The sequence below is a fragment of the Cryptotermes secundus genome, unplaced genomic scaffold, assembly GCF_002891405.2.
Source record: "Cryptotermes secundus unplaced genomic scaffold, Csec_1.0 scaffold2387, whole genome shotgun sequence".
NCBI classification, from domain to species: domain Eukaryota; kingdom Metazoa; phylum Arthropoda; class Insecta; order Blattodea; family Kalotermitidae; genus Cryptotermes; species Cryptotermes secundus.
Genome location: NW_019731616.1, coordinates 166,655 through 185,285, shown reverse-complemented (window position 1 = coordinate 185,285; position 18,631 = coordinate 166,655). Strand labels below are relative to the sequence as shown.

The window sequence follows — 18,631 nt, the reverse complement described above, 5'->3', positions numbered from 1 at the left end:
ATTCCTGGTACTCATTTCTGTTAGAGGCTGAGTCGACCCCAGGGCCATAGTGCTGCAGCAAGGATTGGGTCAGTTGAAAAATTCAATGACATCGGGAATCAAACCCGCGACATTCCGTCTTGTAGCATAATTCCTTAACCAACTGCGCTAAATGAGCAGTAAAGATATTCTTAAAATAGTTGGACCTATGTTTATATGTAGTTATATGACTCCCGCCCTTAGGAACCGGAAATCTGGCCAAGGATTTTAATTTGCTTTCCTTATTTGAAAAACAATAGGCTTATAGGATCACATAGCTCTCTGTGTCCTCTCCACATTAATATGTTCGTTTTATATGTGATCCGTGTCGTATGAAAAATGCACATGAGATAACCTTGTTGCATGTGTATCTGTATGCCCCCTCCATATTTTTTCGTTTTCAGAGCGGTCCGCGTCGGATAAGGAAAGCAGGCGATTAGTTAGTCCCGCAGCTTGTCTCCTGAGGCTCAAGGGATAATACAGAGCTTTCGTCTCGGAGGTTCGAGCATGTCGTTCAGTCGTGTGCGTCACCCATCCCGCCTGGGCCACAGAACGATTAGCGGCAAGCTCTCAGAGCATCGCATTGTGCCTTCAAATAGGTCGCATGCACTTCATCATATCGATCGTATTCGATCCTGAGTCGGGCGGGTATCAGCACCACAGAGGAATACAGTTTCTGCTGTGGAAACTCCAAGGTCTCCGTCCATCTCTGGTGCGAAGCAGGCGCGGGCGGTGTTCATCTTTTATTCATAAGAACTTCTCCTCATGCAGATTCATTGATTTCACAGTTACCGTGTTCATTTCTTCCAAGAACCCTGAAATGAGAAGCTGTTATTCAGTATTCAGAGCATCTCAAATTTGTGATACCCCATTGCCATAAAGTAACACGTAATTTACGCGACCCCCACCTCTTCCGGTCATCGAGAAGTGTAGTTCTACAATCGTTGCTGTTCTCTATCAGGCTGTACGGCGACATAAGGAACCTAAATAGCTTTACAGCCTCTCTGCACCTGCAGTAAGCTATAGAATGTTCCTGTACAGTCATGGAAAGTTCTGCACACTGTTGCAGGTCCCTATCAGGCTGTACGGTGACAGCAGGGACCTAAATAGCTTTACAGCCTCTCTGCCCCTGCAGTAAGCTATAGAATGTTCCTGTACAGTCACGAAAAGTCCAGTTCTGCACACTGTTGCAGGTCCCTATCAGCCTGTACGGTGACAGCAGGGACCTAAATAGCTTTACAGCCTCTCTGCCCCTGCAGTAAGCTATAGAATGTTCCTGTACAGTCACGAAAAGTCCAGTTCTGCACACTGTTGCAGGTCCCTATCAGCCTGTACGGTGACAGCAGGGACCTAAATAGCTTTACAGCCTCTCTGCCCCTGCAGTAAGCTATAGAATGTTCCTGTACAGTCACGAAAAGTCCAGTTCTGCACACTGTTGCAGGTCCCTATCAGCCTGTACGGTGACAGCAGGGACCTAAATAGCTTTACAGCCTCTCTGCCCCTGCAGTAAGCTATAGAATGTTCCTGTACAGTCACGAAAAGTCCAGTTCTGCACACTGTTGCAGGTCCCTATCAGCCTGTACGGTGACAGCAGGGACCTAAATAGCTTTACAGCCTCTCTGCACTTACAGTAAGCTATAAAATGTTCTTGCACCGTTAGGAAGTAATTTGCGAAACGTTTCGCCTGTTGGAGCTACATTTTCCGAAAGCAGGTATGTTAAGTCATGCTGAGTTGCCAAACCCGTGCACCGGCACAACTATTATTTTAAGTACTAGCTGAAAACTTTGCGTTTCCCTCAGAGTAGGTCGCTTCCACCTGGATATTTGTGCCCCAAGCACTGCTGTACAGAAATAATTCCTTCTGCAGTGCAGAGGGAAGGTAAATGTAAAAATATAAGTGATACGCTTTACTGCACATTTTATTTCGACGAATGGACTCAGTTCCAATACATATTTCGGTCATTAAATAATCACCAGGTGGACATACACATAGAATTAATCAGTAGCCACAAAATTGTAAAGGAACTTAATTTAGGTATAATTTTGTCCGATTGATGTTTAAGTCGGATTCGCCTTGCAGCTGTAAGTAAAAACTAAGTAAAGCTATCCCTGTAACAGATCGTGAAGGCCCATAGGGTTGTGAGACATTGAGGATGCCACATTTTCTAGACAATCGGCTCAAAGATGGCGGTAAGGTTGTCAGCCTTACGCACCGGCCGCGCTTTACTTATTGATTATTTTATTAATTCCTGGTACTCACTTCTGTTAGAGCCTGAGTCGACCCCAGGGCCATAGTGGGGCTGGAAGGATGACCTCATCGGGACTTGAACCCGCGACCTTCCGGCTTGTAACATAGTGCTTCAACCAACTACGCTACCGCGTGCCCCCCGTCTTGCAGCTGTATAAACGTTAATTTTAAAAGAAATCCCTTGTCACTGCTTAGAGGCATATGTAAAAGCTAACGTTAAGCTATCCCTGTAACACACCGTAAAGGTCCGTAGGGTTGTGAGACGTCGAGGCTCCCACATTTTCTAGACAGTCGGCTCACAGATGGCGCTCAGCGTATCTCCTGTTCTACGCGAAAGACCCAAGTTTTCACACACAAAACAAATGGCTGATCTTGCAGTTATCTTTCTACATATAAGAACCAGAAGGCAAATGGTTATGATTGCAGTGTCCGCAAGCAGCGACCTAATTTATTGTTCTCTCTTTTGTTGAATCGAATTTTGATCTGTTACTTTCGTTCCTGCCATAAAGATTCTCAATTTTAACATCCGTAAAGTGGGAAATTAATTTCAATGTCTGTTACAGAGATGCACAATACTTTCTAATGCTACGGTAATTCTTCCGTGTCCATAATAGAAAGTTCAGCAGACGTGCAACGTCATGCTACTCACTGCCTTGCATTTGTTCCACTCGAACTGACAGAGTCAGCTATTAGAGACTGCTAGATTTGTGGTTCACACTACAGTGACTGTCAACATGCTGCCCTCTGTGTGTAGTTCGGTGAGAACCTGACGTTTCGGAGGAACATGTCGCCATATTCAGGACGGAAGAGTAAGTCAAGCATTAAACCAGCAGGATGAATCTACAAGCTGAGCCTCCGAAACGTCCCAGAAGATTTGTAGCTCTTGTAGCAGAGTAAAACGCATAAGGAAAGGACAGTTTCGATGTAGAACTAGGACAGAACGTTGAAACGAGCAAGTCTGTTCCAACTGGCTCTGCCTGAGAATCGGAGATCTGCTTGTTACTGATTTCTTTCTTGGAATATTCTTCGATTCTGAAGATGGAGGCGATATGTTCCTCCGAGACGTTGTAAAACTTTTACCGGACTACACGGCGTTATATCAAAGAAGAAGAACTGTTCACAGTCACCGCTGAGATAAATTCAGCTCCAACATACTCACGCTTTACGGGTGTTATTGAGGCCGCGGTGCTCCTAACGCCTGTAACCCCATAATGCACTCTCTCGCCAAATCACGGGGTTTATCTGGAACATAGTCTTCCATATAATTGCCATTTTCTGGGGCGTGACGTCCTTGCACTGCTAGAAACGCGTTGCTTCCATCTTCATGGCAGAAGATTAAGGTAGTTGGTTGCGGTCACCAAGCTAGACAGCGTAACATCTCAGAAGACGGTAGCTTGTGTATCATCTAGTTCTTGCACTACTACTGCTGACAATGCTCATACTACCATTACTACCGCCATAATCATCACTGCTAACCCCATCAGACTAGCCCAAATGGTAACGCTCAAGACTTGTATCCAGGAGGTACTGGCTTCGAATCCGGAACACCGGATATCGTGTCTGATAGTACCTGCAATTAGACCACGACAGCTTCCTTTCATTTTTTCTGATTTAGCGTCAAATATCGTCTTACCATTCGATGAGGTATAGTCTCGGTGTTATGAAGTAAACGCTGGGGTCGTGGGTTCGAATCAAACTCGATGCATGGCTTTCTTTGTGCGTTTATTCTATATTTGTGCTGTCCTGTTTGTAGGTAACGGCCTTGCGACGGCCTGATCCCCCATCCAAGGAGTTCCATCTACTGTGTATAGGATTACGAAACTGAGAAAACCGGCCAGGGCCCAGCAAGGGGCTATGGAGACATTGTTGAATGAACTATTAATGCTGTTGATCTACGAAATTTACTAGTTGCTGTATACTCCAGTGTGGAGACATTTTCCCAGGGGAAATTGCCGCGCCTCACACGAATTTCATTCTCTGTATGCTTCAGGAAGCAGTCGAAAACCTTCGCCTTCGATCACTGCTTCTTTTCACTGGAGCCGACGACAGAGAAGTTCGCCAGCCAGGAAATCGTATTCGACTGCTTGGGGCGGGACATCCTCGACAATGCCTTCCAGGGTTACAACGCTTGCATCTTTGCTTATGGCCAGACTGGTGAGTGCCTTAGTCGACGTAGAACGTTCGCAATGATCATAAGTTATTTTTTTTTTTTGGCAGAAGGGTTCTAAAATTAATTTTGAACTCACACCGAGCAGGCTCACGTAGCGACAGTCCTATAGCATTTTATTTTTGAGGTGCACGGCTCGAATGTCAACCATAACGCCGAAAATCCTGATATTAGTCGAGGTTTTCCTCAGTGATTGGGGCTAGCTCTTTCTAAGGGACCCAACAGAATAGGTGTTTTCCCACACCTGAGGACGGAAACAGATCCAGTTTCCGAAACGTCGTGTTTTTCTTAGTTATCTTAAAACCAGGACGATGTATGAAGTCCGAAAACGCAATATCTCTAGAGCGGTCACTGATAAGCTGACAGTTTCTCAGTTATGAAATCCTGAGGCTTTTTTTTTTTTTTGAGCCTTCAATTTCATTACGTGTTCCCAAGGATATTGGTTCCTAATCTGAGCCAATTTAATCCATTCCACTTCTCCGAACCCTGCTTCTGTTAAGATCCGTTTATCCTGCCACTTTTTGTTCACGTATCCCAATTGGTCTTTCCCCTTCAAGTTTTACCACCCAAAATTTTGTTTGCTTCTTGTATCTTTTCCATGCGAGCCACGTGCCCTTTCCACTCACCCACGTTGGTTTAAATTTAAGAGTACCGATTTTAAAACAGGTCTTGTCTATTTTGAGTTGCTAGAAGTTTATGTATACTGAGTATGGCGGGCGAGGTGTTTGTATTCCTTTTACATATCCTGTGGGTTTTAGGTTCGAACCTATGTCAGAAGACCTGCTATCCTCACTGATAACATTTCGTGTTTTCCTCCAATTTCTGCAGTAAGATGGCGGTATAGTGTTTTAAATAATGCAGGGCTTCTGTCTGCTTTTAGAACGTTGTCATGCACAGCCATCCTACCAATTTGTGCCACATAACCTATGCACATGATAAAAGACGTCACGTTACCCATAACTGACGAAACCCCAAATAAATACTGCGATTGAATCGGTTTCATTTCTTTAAAGCCCAATGGTTACAATATGTACCACTTGCTTTAACATACTAAAACTCTGCATTCTAGCAACACAGTATATTCACGTATTTCATGTCGTTCTTACATGAAACAGCGATTATATCCCTGAACGGTCGGTCGTCATAGCGCAGACATAGTGTGTTTCCTGTGAGGTACGTAATGAGCTCCTATATATTATACTAAAGTTCAGTCTTTAAAGGGTCACCGAGCCAGAGTGGATGGAGTTGAGCGGGAGAGATGTTTGAAGACTCCCAGAGCCGTCAGACGGTAGGATATAATCATGAGTACCATGGGACCCGGAACCAAGAATCACTGTGCTGGCGAGGGCCATCAGCAATTTAGAATTCAGTAAGTGAATGAGTAGTACCGAGCCCTCTTTTCGTCGAAGAGGATGCTCCACGTCTAAACACGCACATGTATAGGAGAGAACAAAAATCTTGGTCATGGATCTCGACGATGTGCTGACGAGGCCCACCAGCACGTTAAATTTGTGGTTATAAAATTATGCAGGTTTTATTCCACAATATGAGGCGAGAGAGATCAATCTGTGAAGTGGCCGGCTACGTATATGTCCGGAGTTCAGTTCTGAACAGAGACAGTTGTTTCCCAGTTCAAGTCTGGATCGGCTGTGGTGTCCACGAAGTGTCGTACCTAAAGAGTAAAAGGTAAAGTTGTCCCTGTGTTTAACTAATTAAGCACTACGCCATTAAGGCGTATGGGGGAGTGGATTTATAGACCCACATTTTCTTGACTTCGGCATTAGCTTTCCCCGGGGAAAGAGCCACCGGTACCCATTGGATAGGAGGTTGGGTGGACCCCAGAGCCNTGTTTGAAAGGTAACTTTAGCTAAGTATCGCACCATGAAGACGTAGGGGAGAGTGGCATCCTTAATTGGATGGAGGTGACTGGTCAGCTTCACGCCCCTGTCGCTTTATTCCCAGTATCCATTGGATGAGTCCCAGAACCAGTCCGGGTTCTGTGAAAAGGAGAGAAATCTCTTGTCTCTTCCGGGAAGCGAACCAGGATTCTTCAGTTGCAGTCGGATGGTTTAAATCGTATGTTTTTAACCTAATTTCCTAAAACGAGGCTTATGTGATGTTACTGTCTGTGTGTCTCTATGTGTGTCCCCCCTTATCAACTTTTGAATGCCTTAACCGATCTTTACGAAACTTGGTATGTGTGTCATGGCACATGGGCCCATTTCAGCGGCGTACTCCATAAATCCCTCCCACCAATCTGTGTGTATATGTATCCCCTATCGGTGCTAGGCAGCGGCCGGCAACGAATACACACGCAACAATAGAAGAATTGTTGAACACATCGTTTTATATGCCGTCCATGTAGAGGCCATGTGGAGGCGGGGTCGAATACCTCCACCGTAGCCCTGCGACGGAAAGCAGACCCCGTGCCTGGAGGTATAACGGGGCCACCCTGTTCCTAGGTGATATAAATACGGAGACCTGACCCTGCAGGTTGGTGGAGTCTTGAATCTGAGGCAGTAAAATGTGGTCATGGGTCCCACGGGACTCGGACGTGATAATGACTACGCTGGCGAGACCCAGCATCAGTTGTAAATAACAGACCCATCCTCTCGTCAGAGAGGATGTTACATAAGGACTGTGACCACAAGTGTTCAGTTGAAAAAAAATGCTGGTCGTGAGTCTCAAGGCGCTTGACGCCAAGACGAACTGATTGGCGGTAAACCGCCAGTCGTAAAGTAACTCTGACTCTGACTTAAAGGATAGTAGACTGTTAGATCTTCCCAGAACTTGTTGTTTTCCTGTAGTTTCAGAAGTAGTTCGTCTGAAAACTAAACTTCTGCTAATTGTCTGTGGCGAGGAACGACTGGCGATCTCAGCATTAGTTTAGAGCGTTTAGGGCCTGAGAGAAGTCCGACGAGGTAGCAGCACGTGGGATGTAGTATGACGTCATAGTTAATAACTTAAATCCGCCACGGCAGCAGCAGTTGTTAGGCACTCACGTCCTTGTAATCGTGAACCTGAACATTTCTACATGTCGGCTGCCTTCACGCGGGTTTCTTGCTCGACTTATTCTTATACCCTGAAGATGGAGGCGACATGTTCTTCCGAAACGTCGGTTGACTTTCAGCAGACTACACAGCCTTATAGATGAGCCGGGATAGCTCAGCCGGTATAGCGACTGGCTACAGGCTGGACGGCCGAGGGATCGGAGTTCGAGTCCCGGTGGGGTCAAGAATTTTCCCGTCTTAATGTCGTCCAGACCGGCTCTGGGGTCCACCCAACCTCCTTTCGAATGTGTACCAGGGGCTCTTTCCCCGGGGGTAAAGCGGTCGGGGAATGAAGCTTACCACTCACCTCCAGTTAGGTCAAGAAAATGTGGATCTCTACATCCACTCCCCCATACGCCTTCCTGGCGTAGTGCTTAATTAGTTAAGCACAGGGACAACTTTACCTTACGGCCTTGTGTCCCAGAAGATAGATAGTGTTGTTCTAAACAGATCAGTCAGTACAGTGGATTCTGCTGGAACATCATGGGCCCAGTTCGCATCCAAGCAAGACCGTATGGGGTTTCACATTGCAGACGAATGTAGTGACAGTGCTGGAGGTAGCCTTTCCTGTCGCCTGCTTTAACGTTAAAAATATCTTCGTTTTGCTTACAAGTTGTATTTATGTGTTTCATATGATTATCGGAATAAGCAGCGATTATTTATCTAAGTAGCATCTGCGGATTGATCTTCATGGTGGATACACAGTATTTTCTTTGAGATATAAACTTTTCTTTTAATGTTGTATAGAAGAACATTTGGCATATAGGATATTGGTGGGAAAGTCAGAAGGAAAGAGACCACTGGGAAGACCAAGGCGTAGGTGAGTGGACAATATTAAAATGAATCTCAGAGATATAGGATGAGATGGTATGGATTGGGTAAATCTGGCTGAGGATAGGGACCAGTGGATGGCTCTTGTGAACACGGTAATGAACCTTCGGGTTCCATAAAATGCTGAGAAATTCTTGAGTAGCTGCAGATTTGGCGGCTCTTCAAGAAGGGCTCAGCTCCATGAGTGAGTGAGTGAGAAGAACATCCAGAGTATTTGATTTCTCGTCGCTTCGGCTTCTTTACCGCCTTCGCTTCCCAACGCTTTACCCTATCTTCACCCTGCCTTAACTGGACGAGCGGGCATTGCTTGGGAACCTTCAAACCTCGGAAACTTTCTGTCGGTCCCTCCACCTTGCCATACCTAATCAATAGTTCCTCTCCTCGAACCCCGCAGCTACCAACACTCCTGCCAAAGAACGTCACTTGCAAAGATATGCTTCCGGATTTCTCCCTGCTATTGAAGCAGAAAAGGAACTAACAAAACCGTAAATTAACATTCAGTTTCCTCGTTGTTCGCACCTTCCGTCCGTGTCATGTTTAAAGGGAGAGTTGTCAGAACAACTTGGAATTCGGCCCGGACACATTGCACGTGCTTTGTCATATGCGATCGGCCTTTACTGCGTTACTTGGAGACGAAATCGATTGCTGTTCTATAGACCATTATGTCTTGCTTGTTGTACACGCCAGGACATGGATGCCGCATATAACAATTGTTTCTTCATATTCCCGCCAGGGGACTCAGGCTTGTGATTCCTGAAACGTAAGAAAAGCTAGAGCAATCCCTGTAAGAGGCCATAGAGGCCCGTAGGGTTGTGAGACGTCGAGACTCCCACATTTTCTCTAGACAGCCGGCTCACAGATGGCGGTGAGGTTGTCAGCCTTGCGCACCGACCGCCCTTTACCCCCAGGAACTTTCCTGGTACTCATTTCTATTAGAGACTGAGTCGAACACAGGGTTATAGTGCGCCTGGAAGGATTAGGTAAATTGGAAAATCCAACCACCTCATCGGAAAATGAAACCGTGACCTTCCGGCTTGTAGCATAGTGTCTCAACCAATTACCCTACCGCGAGCCCCCACCCCTTTTGACTGTAACCGAAATGAAGGTAAAGAAAAAAGGTATAAGTTTTCTCATTTTTGCTTAATTAAGCACCGCCATGAAGCTGTGGTGGAGGTGTAGTTCCACGCATTCTCAATCTCTGCACTAGATTGAGATGAACGTTATTTATTTTAATACAAATTTGAATAATAATCATGGCTACGCTCTAGGGCTGGTGTTTGTAATTTGTGTCTACACTGGGCCCAAAATTTGCCCATCTGTCCTAGAAACAGCCTTTGTTGGAATCCCTGCTCGGAACACACGTGACTTTCCTCTGTTCCTTTGCTCCTCCGCTCACTGTGAAAGCCGTCGCTGTTTTTAGAGACGTGTGCATGTGTGTGTGTGTGTGTGTGTGTGTGTGTTCTGTTCTTGTTTTGTGTCTGTTCATGGTCATTTTGTAATTGTCCCCTGGTCCCTTCAGTTCAACATGTAAATAAATAAACAATTGATTTAAATTTAATTATTATTATTGTTGTTAGTTTGAACGACGATAACAAATCAAAACCTGATTGAGGTGGAATTTAAGAGGAGACTGAACTCGGGTAATGCTTGCTACCATTCATTCTAGAGCCTTTTGTCTTCTCGTCTGCTGTCCAAAAACGTAAAAATTATGTATGGGTGTGAAACTTAGTCTCTGACATTAAGTGAGGAACACAGACTGAGGGTGTTTGAGAACAGGGTGCTGAGGAGAATATTTGGACCGAAGAGGGATGAAGTGACAGGAGGTTGGATAAAACTGCATAACGAGGAGCTTCATAACTTGTACTCTTCTCCAAGTATAATTAGAATGATCAAGTCAAGGAGGACGAGGTGGGGAGGGTATGTAGCACGAATTGGGGGACGAGGAATGCGTATAGGATGTTGATGGGAAAGCCAGAAGGAAAGAGACCACAGGGAAGACCAAGGTGTAGGTGGGTGGACAATATTAGACTGGATCTTAGAGAGGATGATATGGATTGGATTGATCGGGCTTAGGATAGGGACCAGTGGAGAGCTCTTGTGAACACGGTAATGAACCTTCGGGTTCCATAAAATGCTGGGAATTTCTTGTAGCTGCTGAATTGGCGGCTCCTCCAGAAGTGCTCAGCTCCATGAGTGCGTGAGTAAGGCAATGTTAGTTTAGGTTATCCAGTTGTATTAAATTAATCCGAGTTACTTGAGGTTAGTGTTTAAATTGGAGTAAGGTTTCTAGCGTTCGCATTTCGGAAACGCCAACGCCTCTCCTGCTCTTGCCCTATATTCCTTGTTGAAGTAAACATCTTCACCGGTCATTATCTTTTTTGTAGGTTGTTGTACGACGTTCCCAGTAGCTAGACCGTTCGGCGTCAAATGATGGGATGATTCATGTATCGAAGCACTATCCCAGCATCTTCTTAGAGATAGTGAGGAAATTCACGAGAAATGCCAGTCAAAATAGCTCGTGTTTCGACAGGGATCCAAACTAATTCCTTCTGAATACGGGTCTAAAGCAGTACCGTCTTGCCAACCCGCCTTCTGTTTCGATATCGGACGAATTGGGAGCCGGGATAGCTCAGTCGGTATAGCGACGACCTACACGCTGGACGGCAAGGGTTCGATTCCCGGTAGATGCAATATTTTACACTCTTCCACTCTGAAGCCCACCGAGCCTCATATCCAACTGGTGGTAATGCGGCCGGGACGTGAAACCCAGGACTCACCTTTATCTAGTGCCGAGGTAAGAATGGTGGAGCTATACCTCCACTCTCCTATACGTCTTCATGTCGTGGTGCTTAATTAAGTAGAGGGACAACTTTGCCTTTTACCTTATAGAAAATGGAGGCTTCTGTCTTATATTTATGGATACCGAAATTTCGGCGACAGAGCGGCTAATGCTGTTAGGGAAACGGTCTTTGTTTATTTTGAGAAACGCGGAAGCGCACTCTGTAATGACCATTACATGTCAGTCATAAACAAGGTAAAATTGTCCCTGTTCTTAACCGATTAAGCACAACTCCATGAAGTCGTATGGGGGAGTGGATGTATAAATCCACATTTTCTTGACTTCGGCATTAGCTGGAGGTGAGTGGTCAGCTTCACGACCCGTCCGCTTTACCCCTGGTGAAAGAGCCCCCGATACCCATTGACTAGCAGGTTGGGTGGGCGCCAGAACCGGTCTGGACGACTTGGAGAAGAGAAAATTCTTGTCCCTACCGGGACTTGAACTCCGACCCCGCAGTCGTCCAGTTCGTAGCTGGACAGTGTGGAGAAGAGAAAATTCTTACCCCCACCGGGGCTCGAATCCGATCCCTCCTTCCAGTCCGTAGCTGGACAGTGTGGAGAAGAGAAAATTCTTGCCCCTACCGGGACTCCTGCCCGAAGCTCGCATATATCAGTCATAAATCATGGGAAGTGTGGTTACGGTAAGCGGTTCGTTGTGGGGGGGGGAGGCGTCATGTTAGAGCGGGCCTAATTTAGCGGAAGGGGGGGGCCACACCCAGTGTTCCCTCCGTTTTATTATCATTATATCACCCTGCCCATCTCCGTGTTTCCTCGCATGTTACGCCCGTTGTTTGTTTAACGACGCCATCATTAACCCCCACTTTGTGAACTGTGAAACATCTTTGACGGTGCGTCACGATTATGCAGTGACGTTAGAAGGTTACTGGCTTCCGCTTTCAGTAAAATTCACCCCAAAGAAAGAGCGCTCGGTTACCATTTCTCCGAGTACTTCGGTTTCCCCTGCCAATCTTCATTCCACCAATTGCTCCACAATCACCCTCGCCTATCATCTGGGGCTGGTACAATAGGCCAGAAGTGGCTGCAGTACAAGGGACTTAGTCCCACCCCACTAGCAATAAACGAAACATTGGATAGGAGGTTGGGTGTGCCCCTGAGCCTCTCTGGACGACGTGGAGGAGAGAAGAATCGAACGCCGGTCGTCCAGCTCCTCGCTATACCGACTGAGCTATTGCTGCCTTTTCAGGTTGCGATGGGAGCCCAAATGGTCATGCCAAAGATCTCGGTGAGCACACAGGACTTCCGTTAAAGTTTGCGGCCCAAAGTACGGCGTAATCTCAAAATGTGTTGGACACACGTTAGGCCTGAACGGCTGGATGGTAGCGAGCAGTAGCCATAGAAACGTGTGGGGCATTATGCTCCAGTAATATTTAATCTCGGTAGTTGATGGAAATGGATGATTAGCTTCAATCAGTCTGCTGTCAGTAGCGAGAGACCATAACGTCGGTGATAGGTGATAAATGAATGTAGAGCAGTTGGTGGAATGATAAATTGCGGGGGAAACCGAAGTACTTTCACAAAACCCTTCCCAGTTCAACTTTATCTACGACAAATCCCACATGAGCTGGAATCGAATCCGGGACGCTATAGTGAAAATCCGGCATTGAGGTCTTCAAGTGTGTAAAACCTCCCCCGAGATGTGATCTGTTATGTGAAATTTGATGGAAATAGTTACACTGGTTTGGAAAGGTGTAAAGCACAAACCAACAAACATGCATACACGCACTCTTATTTATATTGTGGTGTATAGACCTGTTGGTAAACAGTGACTCTGTAAACAACGGCCGTTGCTACGTAACGCCCGTAACGTAAAATATGTGACATTCCAAACCTTAAAAAACGTTTATTTTTCGACATATCCTCCACCAACAGTGATGCACGTGTCCCATCGTTTTACCATTGCGTCGAAACCTTCAGCTTAGAAGTCTTGTGACTAATTGTGTCGGCCATTTCGGCACCTCCTTTTCAACCTCTTCGTCATCAGCGAAACGTTTACCACGTAGTTGTGAACCGCCTTACACGACAAACACTTCCCACCGGAAACATGAAACATTTCTTTATGAATATCCTTTGTATTGAGTCCTTCTGCCCGCAAGAAAACGCACAACAGAACGCTGCTCTTCAGTAGTACACTTCTCAAGCACGGTCGCCATTTTGACTACTGAAACCAACCTGAGGACATGCGCTTGCGCGTCTGCTACATAGACTGGCATGAAGCTGGACTGTGCTGCTACCTAGTGGTACACATATAAAACCTATTACTTCTATTGCAGCTGTTTTACTTCCATTTGTGACCTATTTACTTGCTCTCCCCCGTAGTTCCCTTGCTTTTAAGAAATAGGACGCCTTTTGTGGATTTCCTCAGTACCTCCAGACAAATATCGGTATAGTTCCCCGATTAGGCTACAGCCGTTTCCTTCCAGATTCTTTACTATTCATCCAGCCATCCTACCATTCGACTCTGCGTGGTCTAGATACTGATAGAAAGTAAAATTGCCCCTGTGCTTAACTAATTAAGCACTACGCCATGAAGGCGTGTGGGGGAGTGGATGTATAGACCCACGTTTTCTTGACCTCGGCACTAGTTGGAGATGAGTGGTCAGCTTAACGCCTCAGCAGCTTTACCCCCCGGGGAAAGCCCCCGGTACCCATTGGATAGAAGACTGGGTGGGCCCCAGAGCCGGCCTGGACGGCATGGAGAAGTGAAAATTGTTGCCCCCACCGGGAATCGAACTCCTAATCCTTGATCGTCGAGCCCGTAGCCAGTCGCTATACCGACTGAGCTAGGTACTGATAACACTCTAAAATAAAGGACAGAATGCAAACAAAATGGTACGAATATCAAGGTCGCTTCTGTGTCGTCCAGACCGGCTCTGGGGCTCACCCAGCCTCCTATCCCATGGGCACCTGGGGCACCTTCCTTGGGGGTTATGCTGCCGAGGGGTGAAACTGACCACTCACCTTCAACTAATGCCGAGGTCTACAATATATGAATCTGTACAGCCACTTCCCTCATACGCCTACATGGCGTAGCGTTTAATTAGTTAAGCCCAGGGACAACTTTACGTTTTAACTTTGTTTTATCACGGACGCTTCGTGCTGCAAGTTGCGCCTCCCGCAGTTGTCCTGGTCAGGCAGACTTGCAATGCTGTGGGCACTCAAAGGCGCAGCTGTTATTGAACCGGCCTGTGCCCCTATTGAATCGAATGTTGTTCGTGTTGTACGTGGAAAAACACGGTTTAGACGCAGCGGTTTTTAATTCGGTAGAACTTCTGTAGCCTTTAACCCTATTCGGGTGATTTCATAACGTGCTCAACACGTAAACCGCACCGTCTGGTAGCCTTCATCGCTGAGTGCGTCATTCTTGAACACTGCACAGCACAACAGATCCGTAGGCACGGTGACAACTTGCATCTCATTGCCCTTAAACTATCTCTATGACGTAACGTCTTGAAGGTATTTACCAGCGTTTCGGGTGAACCTTCTGCTTTCATCTTCACGGTACCCCCGAAAATGTAGGCTGCAGGTAAGGGTCTACCAGAAAACATGGCGTCATGCCCCATGAGACAGTAATCTTAATAGTGTGAACCCCAAATCTCGCGTCCTCTAATCCAGTTTTATGCGTCTCTTGCGCAAAGAACGTAAAATGCGTCCATAATGAAGAGGTAGTGTCCACATGAACTTCATGATTTTCTCTTCCTCTCTGTGGCTCTACAGCCTTTGGATCTTTGCCGCTTTTTCAGTTTCTTAACCCTATACACAGTCGGTAGGACTCCTTGGACAGGGAATCAGCCCGTCGCAATGTCTCTACCTAAACACAGAATAAACGCATACTGACATTTGTGCCTCGAGTGGGATTCAAACCCACGATCCCGGCGTTCGAGCGGGCGAAGACAGTACATATCTTAGACCGCGCGGCCACTGTGATCGGCTTGTCCTTCATGTATTATTTTCAGATCTAATCAGCGGATTTTTTATTCTTAGGCTGTTTAAAAACACTGTTTCAGCTACAGGTGTTGTTTATGTCTCTCTAGAATATAATTATTCTGGTGCTGCGTGAAATTATAGTAACACAATGAGCCTACAGATAGCATCACACGCGTTTGCACGTAGTACTAATTCTGCCGGTAGATGGTTCTGAGGAAACATACGAAGAACATCAGTCAGGATAACTGAGATACGAACCCAGGATCTCCAGAATACAAAGCAGGAATGGTACCCATTCAACCCTGACGTACTATACATTCTTAAGTTCTAAATGTCGGTATTTCTAATACAGTAAAATTTTCTCCGTGCTTAATTAAGCGCTATGTCATGAAGATGTATGGGAAAGCGGAGGTATAGCTCCACCATTCTTGACTTGGACAGTAGATGTAGGTGAGTGGTCAGCTTCAGGCCCGACCCCTTTACTTGCAGGGAAAGAGCCCCTGGTACCCATTGAATATAAGGCAGGGTGGGACACAGATCCGGTCTGGATGCTGTGAAATAGAGAAAAATGTTTTGCCTCTGCCGTCCAGCCCCTAGACCTTCGGTATATCGACCGAGCTATCCCGGCTCGTGGTAATTCTTTGTGCTTTGAGGAGATATGAAACGAAAAAAGTCAACTTTCTGTTGGTTCATTCATTACTTGAGACTAACAGTCAATTTCAGCGAATGGATTACGTCATAATTAGGAATTATCGTCGACATGAATATGTGTCCAAACGTTTTAATGGAGTGGGCCCTTCTCACGTTGCAATGGCGAGATACCCCATATGCAGCACATTCCTTAATGGCATTTCCCGCTACTGCAGCCAGTAACCATTTTCCTCAGGTTGGACTGTTGCCAGGTTCCTGGTCTAAGCCCTCGCTTGGAAAGGCATTTCTCCCAAATTTATGCTCTCAATGGGAGCCATTTACATCCCAAGACAGAACATTACTTACAGACAGACCCATTTGTGCGTGTTAGGCGGTTCCCTCTGTTATTGCAGTATTCATCACACACAGCTTGTATATACCTAAGGATGCTTCCCGCCTTCACGTGAACAAAGCCCGTATATTGCTGGCTTTAGCAGGAAACGTAGGCTTGTGGTGTAGTCGTGTTTATGTTTTCATCTCAACAAGATAGCCTTTGAGGTAATTGACAGATATTTTAAAATTTGTTATGCATAGAGCTGTTGCAGGTCATTCATCCCTGCCTAATATCCTTCCAGTCTGTCTGTCTTTCTGTCTGTGACACACACACAGTTGCCAGTTATGTGCAGTAGTCATGGCTACTGAAATGATGTCTAAGTATTGTAGCTGAGTTTTGGACATGATTCAAAACCTTATTCCCCACCTTTTAGGCATGTTTGGAAGCCTGCAGAGCACCCATGAAGTTAGTCACTTTTTCGTTTATTGGGTCATTCCATTGTGAAGTCATCCAGATAGGTCGCTCAACCATTTTTAAAAAATTATATATTTTGTACACTTATTTCTACATATTTCCATACTTCAAAAATAGTTTTAAAATATAATGAGAGAAAACCCGTTTTCGTCTGAAATGGAGGTTTGCGGCTTGAAATTTTTTTTTTTAAGAATAATTTTGAAGTATGGAAATATGTAGAAATAAGTATACAAAATATAATTTTTTTTTAAAAATGGTCAAGCGATCTATCTGGATGCCTTCAAATGAAATGACCCTGTTAATTTCATGTTTATGTTGCTACACCATATAACTGTTGTCAGGATGTGGTACTTTTTCATGTAGGATTCTGTTGCATATACCGAAGACAAATCTAAATTGTCCCTCTGCTTAAACTGATAATGACTATTTGCATGTTCAGCATGGCTCCTGCATTCAGTCTTCTGTGCTGAGGTTACAGTAGCCGAAATGTGATGCTGATAACTGGGAGATATAGAAGCTTCATCTCTGGGTACCTGCCCCATACACTTCATGGTGTGTTCTTAGGCAGTTTAGTTTAGCAGCAACTTTACCTTTACTGCACATAACACATTAATCTGAGTTTGTGATATCGTTTGTTACAGGTTCAGGAAAATCTTACACCATGATGGGCGGTCAAGATAACAAGGGCATTATTCCTCGGCTATGTGACTCCCTCTTTGACCTGATAGCTAAGCAGCAGAGTTTGGAGCTCACCTACAAAGTGGAAGTCAGTTATATGGAAATATATAATGAAAAGGTAAAACTTGATTCAGAATTGTCCTTAGTTGTTTTTACAGCATCAGAATGGACTGATGTGTTGCCGTGTTGTGTAGTGTGTGAGGACTTAGTAAAAATCTGTTTTCAAAATGTCAGATCACTTGGGAAGACCTCTTTGCATTTGTAGCCGTCACACATGGTCACGCAATGCCGAGGTTTCCCATTTTTAACACACATTCCTTCTTTCTGCATGTGTCAAAAAAATACGTTTTTGATAAGTATGTAAATTTAGTGAACATGTATGAGATTTGAGGTTTCCATGGCCATTAAAATTAAATTGCAATCTTCTGGGTTGTGACATAGGCAGTTTCATCGCTGATATCTCATATTACATATAGTATTTGCAACATACGTTTTCTGTGATTGCAAAGAAGCACTACTTTAAGCTGGGTAGTAGAGGCTCTCTTGTCAGCTTAATGCAGTAGGCTTTGAAGTTCCTAATTTTGTGTATGCTTTTAGGAGAACTTATTTTGCTGATTAAAGTGAGAATTCTTCAGTGTCTTGTATGTTTCCACTTTTAGGTGCACGATTTACTGGACCCCAAAACAAACAAGCAGTCGCTGAAGGTACGAGAACACAATGTGCTAGGCCCTTATGTAGATGGACTGTCACAGCTGGCTGTTACATCATTTCAGGTATAACTCAATGTTGTATTCTCAAGAACAATAAGCTGCAATATGATGGTTTGTGTCTAGTAAGAGGTATGTGATTTTGACTGTACAGGCATGCAGAAATGGAAAACAAAAAAATTGAAGTCCCCCTACCCCCTTTAAGTGTTGGAATATTAAAAAATGGAGGTTATATTCAGATATTGGATGAATTTGGGAGAACTGATTGAAGCTGGAGGCAGAAAAATTACAATGTGAGCTTCATTTATATATATTCTTTGGGATGAGAAAGAATTTAAACAACAGTGGGAGGAATCTGTTAGTGTATCTGTTTGTAAGTAAGGCAGTACAACTGCTAGTAATAATTATCACTTGTAAATTACATACAAAAGTTTATCCATGGTTTTACCTCGCCATAACTCAAGTGGTTAGTCGCTGGCTTCCCACCGCGGTGGCCCGGGCTTGATCCCGGGTCTGGTGAAGTGGGATTTGTGGTGGACAAAGTGGCACTGGGGCAGGTTTTCTCTGAGTACTTCGGTTTCCCATGCCAATCTTCATTCCACCAATTGTTCCACAATCACCCTCCCCTGTCATCTGCGGCTGACACACTACTCCAGAAGTGGCCGCAGTACAAGGGACTTATTCTCACTCCACTAGCAATAAAAAAACTAA

The 18,631-nt window shown here is 45.1% G+C and overlaps 1 protein-coding gene across 2 annotated transcripts in view; it reads left to right on the top strand.

The window, feature by feature from the left end:
- LOC111867334 (kinesin-like protein KIF13B) overlaps positions 1-18,631 on the top strand; it is a 111,779-nt gene that overhangs the window by 39,127 nt on the left and 54,021 nt on the right. For both annotated transcript variants that reach the window (XM_033752640.1, XM_023857093.2), the window contains exons 3-5: positions 4,257-4,420; positions 17,177-17,331; positions 17,873-17,986. In XM_033752640.1, coding sequence (XP_033608531.1) covers positions 4,257-4,420; positions 17,177-17,331; positions 17,873-17,986 — 433 coding nt within the window. The remainder of the gene's footprint in view (positions 1-4,256; positions 4,421-17,176; positions 17,332-17,872; positions 17,987-18,631) is intronic.